Genomic DNA, 5,304 nt, shown 5'->3' with positions numbered 1-5,304 from the left:
AAAAAAAAAAAGAATTCCTGTAAGGATTATAGCGATGCATCTAGAAATAAGAGAACTGCTCCCGAAGGGAGAAGTTACTGCTGATGAGCAAGTGTACTGGCAAAAAGAGCCCTTTGAAACCAGCTGGGAACCTAGCCTGATAGTGGAGTGCTTGCCTTTCATGAGCAGGATCCCCAGTTTGAAGTCCAGGCACAACCAAGGAGACTATAATAATCCTATACTTGAGACAACAGTGACACCGGGGAAAAAACTTAAGGAACAAATTATTGGACAGAAATACAAATTACAGCAAATACCACAATATGTCAAATACTATATAAAGTCAAACTCCATAAAACTAGAAAATCAATTCTTGATTGTCACTAAAAACAATAAGCAAGCACAGGCAAAAAGGTTTCAAATAGATACACTATAGTGACATGACAAAGGATAATGGACAATGGATCTGGATGAAACCTAACTGCAAATCTAGCAGTTAGGCACTAGAGGCAAAGGATCAGATCAGACAGAGTTCAAGGTCAGCCTGAGCTATTTGAGACGTCTCAAAAAAAAAAAAAAAAACAGGAATATAGATAAGCAGGCAGAGTAATCATGTTTTAGACTCAATCCCAAAAACAAGATCTGGAAGTGTGGTATCATACTTCCCACAACCCAAGCACTGGGTTGAAAGTTCAAGGACATCCTTGGCTACGTAGTGAGTTCAGTCAGCCTAGGCTGCCCGTCAAAAAAAAAGCAATGGTAAAGTAGCTAAGTTACTGTGGTATTTTTGTAATTTTAATTATAAGCATTAGCTAGGCCGTGGTGGCACACTTTAACCCCAGTACTCTGGAGGTAGAGGCAGGCATGTTGAAATAAGAGCAGCGGAGCTGCGTCCAAAGCACCCGGCCGCCCACATGGCTAGCTTAGCTTATGCCCCGAAATAATTACACGGAAACTGTATTCTTTTAATCACTGCCTGACCCATTAGTTTCAGCCTCTTATTGGCTAGCTCTTACATATTGATCTAACCCATTTCTATTATTCTATGTAGTCCACAAGCTGGCTTACCAGGAATGATCTTAACCTGCGTCTGTCTGGTGTGGGAGAACCATGGCGACTCACTGACTCAGCTTCTTTCTCCCAGCATCCTGTTCTGTTTTCTCCGCCTACCTAAGGGTTGGCCTATGAAATGGGCCTAGGCAGTTTCTTTATTAATAAGAAATCATTCCCACATCACAGGCAGATCTCTGAGATATATATGTGTGTCAATGAAGACAACCTAGAACAATGTTATCCTTAAGTAAAAACTTTATAATATTACCTGCAGCCTATGATTCCAAGTCTGCATACATGAGTTCAAGTCCCAACATCCACCCACATGTGACCCATAATCATCTGTGTAATTCCAATCTCCATGCAATACCCTCTTCTGACCCACATGGCGAACAGACATACACCCATATAAAATACCCACATACATAAAATTAATAAATAAATCATTTTTTAAAAATCAAAATTTTGGGGAGGCAATCTGAGTTCGAGGCCAGCCTGGTTTACAGAGCGAATTCCAGGACAGCCAAGGTTACACAGAGAAACCCCATCTTGAAAAAAAAAAAAAAAGAAACAAAGAAACAAAGAAAAAATAAGTAAATAAAATGAAAGTTTAACAGCAATAGGGCCAGTAAGATGATTCAGCAGGTAAAGGTGCTTGATACTAAGTCTGATGACCTGAGTTTAATTCTCAAAATCCACACACACACACACCATATATAAATGTATTCTAAAATAAAATACGCGTGACATCACTGCACACAAACACTACAGCAAAGAACCACCATACATAACTAGCAGTATCTGGGCACAGGAACCCCACATTCTATCTCCAGTCAGACGGTATTATCTCACCTTTCCTTTGCAAGCACAGCAAGACCCTGTAATAAGATAGGCACGACTGTCTGATCCAGGTAGGCACGGGTTGGCAAAGACTGTAGATCCACCTTCTGTTTTGATGACTTTTCTGCATTAATCTTCTCATTTTCGACTATCCTCTAGTGTTGTAAAAATAAATAAATAAATAAATAAATATCCCAAAATACAAGATTATTTTGAGAGCAAAACAAAAACTAATGGGAAAAACACACTAAAAGGAAAGCAAATCATGACTAGAATACACCAGACGGCAAACCTCTCCACCAAAAGAAATTAAAGCCAATCCCTAAATTCCTGTTTTTATTATTTCATGGGCATTAGTGTTTTGCCTACATAGATTTATGTAAATCATGTGCCCAAGAAGGCCAGAGGGGGGCATCAGGTACCCGGAACTGGAATTATAGATAGGGTGAGGTTGCTGTGACAGTGCTGGAAATCCAACCTCAGTCCGCTGCAAAAACACTTGCCAACTCACCAGCCCCAACCCCTAATTTTATGGTTTTCCCAGACAGAGTTTCTCCTGGAACTCACTCTATAGAGCAGGCTGGCCTAGAACTAGCAGAGATCTGCCTGCTTCTTGAGTGCTGGGATTAAAGGAATGTGCCACCAACACCAAGCAATAAATTCTTTTTTCTTAAATAATCTACTTTAGGGGGCTGGAGAGATGGCTCAGAGGTTAAGAACACTGACTACTTTTCTAGAGGCCCTGAGTTCAATCCCCAGCAAGCACGTGTTGCCTCACAACCATCTATAATGAGATCTGGTGCCCTCTTCTGCCTTGCAGGCAAACATGCAGGCAGAATATTGTATACATAATAAATAAATAAATCTATGAGCTGGAGAGATGGCTCAGCAGTTAAAAGCACTGACTGTTCTTCCAGAGGTTCTCAGTTCAATTCCCAGCAACAACATAGTGGTTCACTATCATCTATAATGAGATCTAGCACCCTCTCTCTTCTGGAGTGCAGGTACGCATGCAGGCAGAACACTGTCCTTAATAAATAAATAAATCTAAAAAAAAATTTACTTTTATTTCATGTGTATTCATGTTTTGGCTGCCTGCATGTATACATGTGTGAAGTGTCAGATCACCTGAAACTGGAGTTACAGGCAGTTATGAGCTGCCCTGTGGGTGCTGGGAATTCAAACTGGGCACTCTTAATCGCTGAGTCATGTCTCCAGCCCAACAAATTCTTCTTAATTGTAGTAAAGAACACTGTCCTTGTTTTTTCTTTTTCTTTTTTTTTTTTTTTTTTTTTGCTTTTCAAGACAGTGTTTCCCTGTGACTTTGGAGCCTGTCCTATGGACCAGGCTGGTCTCGAACTCACAGAGATCCGCCTTTCTCTGCCTCCCGAGTACTGGGTTTAAAGGTGTGCACCATCACAGCATGGCTCACAGTCCTAACTTATCAGAGTATTTGTGTATTAAATTAAGGACTACTCATTTACATGCTATTACAATGTCTCCAATAAGAAACAGCAATTCCAGGGAGATTATAAACATGCATGAAGTCCTGGGTTCAGTCCCTGCATTAACTGGGTATGGTAGTATATACCCGTGACCCCAGCACTTGGTAGGTAGAAGCAAAAAGATCAGGAATTCAAGATCATTCTCGGCTACATAGCAAGTTCAAACCCAGCCTGAGCTACAAGTAACTATCTTTTAAAGGGGAGCACTGAGCTGGCGTGCCCTCCCTTCAGGAGGCAGAAACAAGCAGATCTCAATGAATTCCAGCACAGCCAAGGATACATAGAGAAACTCTCTCAAAAAAAAAAAAAAATGTAAAATACAGTTTAAGAGGGCTGGAGAAATGACTTGGTGCTAAGGAGCAGGGCAGTGGGGGCACACACCTTCAGTCTCAGCACTGAGAGCCAGAGGCAGGTGGATGTCTGTGAGTCTGAGGCCAACCTGATCTACAAAGTGAGTTCCAGGACAGAGAAACCCTGTCTCAACAAAGAGTGAGTAGTCCTCTTTCAGAGGACTAGAATTCAATCCCAACACCCACATCAGGCGGCTCACAGGCTCACAATGTCTGTTATTCCAGTCCCTGGAGGGCCTAACCCCTCTACAGGCACATATACATACATACAACTAAAACTTTTTAAATAAATCATCACCAAAATAAGCAATTCCTATATACTGCCCTTAACTAACTTCACTCAAGCACTGACGGAGCGCTTATGACGTGTCAATTGCTATGCTTAAGTTAAGAAGTCAATGTGCCAGACAATATTGGCCACCAACTTGACATGGTCTAGAATCAAGTAAGAAATAGGACGCCGAGCACCTGGAAGGGATTATCTAGATTAAGTCATTCTCTAGGCATGCATGCGGGGGCTATTTTTCTTAGGATAAGGAGGGCGAGGCAGCAACCTTCACACAGCTTCAGTCCTGGACCGCTGGCTGCTTCAGGAGGTAAAACCTAGCTGGGTGGGAGCATTTGCTGAGCTCTTCTGACTGTGGACATAGATGACCAGCTGCTTCAAGCACCCCATTTTGACTCTCCCTACATAATGGACTGAACCCCCAAGACTACAAACCAAGGTAAATCCTTCTGTACTGAAGTTGCTTTTGTCGGGATAGTTTGTCACTTCAGGAAAAGGGGCAGTCAATTATCACGGATTAAATATAAACAATACAGATAGACCACCAAACACAAAGACAGAAAGATCATAGTGCACTACAGTGACAAAAAGAACAGAGAGTGAAGTCAAGTTTACGGTCAAAAATAAAAAGAATTATTACAGGGGCAGTGCACGCCAGTGATCCCAGCACTGCAGAGGCAGGCAGTTCTCTGTGTGTTCAAGGCCAGCCTGGTCTACAGAGCTAGCTCCAGGACACAGCCAAGGATACACAGAGAAACCCTGTCTGGAAGGGTTTACAGTATACTACAATGAAAAGGGGGCATAACTGAGGTAAACCCTACGATTGCTCCCTGCTTGCTACTAAGAAAACTCACAGGATGCAGCAGCATCAAAGAGGAACTAAGCAGAGTCTGGCAGTAGCCCCGAATTGAGAAGACAAATGTTGGAAATTGTCTATTCGCGAGGCAGGGCACTACAAGGAGAAAGCTGCACAGGCGAGAGGGACATAGAGACGCGCAGAAACCGCCCAGTGAGGCTGCTTTAGCATCCAGATGAATACAGCTGCCAGAGACCTGAGGAAAACCACCTGGAAGGAACAAGGACATTTACACAGCTCACACACTCTGGGAACATTTGGTGGTCCAATGGTATAGAGCAGCAGACCCTCAAAAATACATGGAACAAGCCGGGCGGTGGTGGCGCATGCCTTTAATCCCAGCACTCGAGAGGCAGAGGCAGGCGGATCTCTGTGAGTTCAAGACCAGCCTGGTCTACAGAGCTAGTTCCAGGACAGGCTCCAAAAACCACAGAA

General features: G+C 42.8%; 1 protein-coding gene across 5 annotated transcripts in view; it reads right to left on the bottom strand.

Moving 5' to 3' along the window:
- The window catches only part of Dpy30 (dpy-30, histone methyltransferase complex regulatory subunit), a 19,299-nt gene that overhangs the window by 5,028 nt on the left and 8,967 nt on the right, over nucleotides 1-5,304 (bottom strand). For 3 of the 5 annotated variants that reach the window (XM_005367942.2, XM_005367941.3, XM_026789700.1), the window contains exon 4: nucleotides 1,885-2,027. In XM_005367942.2, the coding sequence (XP_005367999.1) occupies nucleotides 1,885-2,027 (143 nt within the window). The remainder of the gene's footprint in view (nucleotides 1-1,884; nucleotides 2,028-5,304) is intronic. The other 2 variants (XM_013354044.2, XM_013354043.2) reach the window with 1 other exon arrangement.

This window comes from Microtus ochrogaster, unplaced genomic scaffold (genome assembly GCF_000317375.1).
Source record: "Microtus ochrogaster isolate Prairie Vole_2 unplaced genomic scaffold, MicOch1.0 UNK26, whole genome shotgun sequence".
In the NCBI taxonomy this organism is placed as follows: domain Eukaryota; kingdom Metazoa; phylum Chordata; class Mammalia; order Rodentia; family Cricetidae; genus Microtus; species Microtus ochrogaster.
The sequence above is the reverse complement of the archived record's forward strand: the minus strand, read 5'-3'. Positions and strand labels throughout refer to the sequence as shown.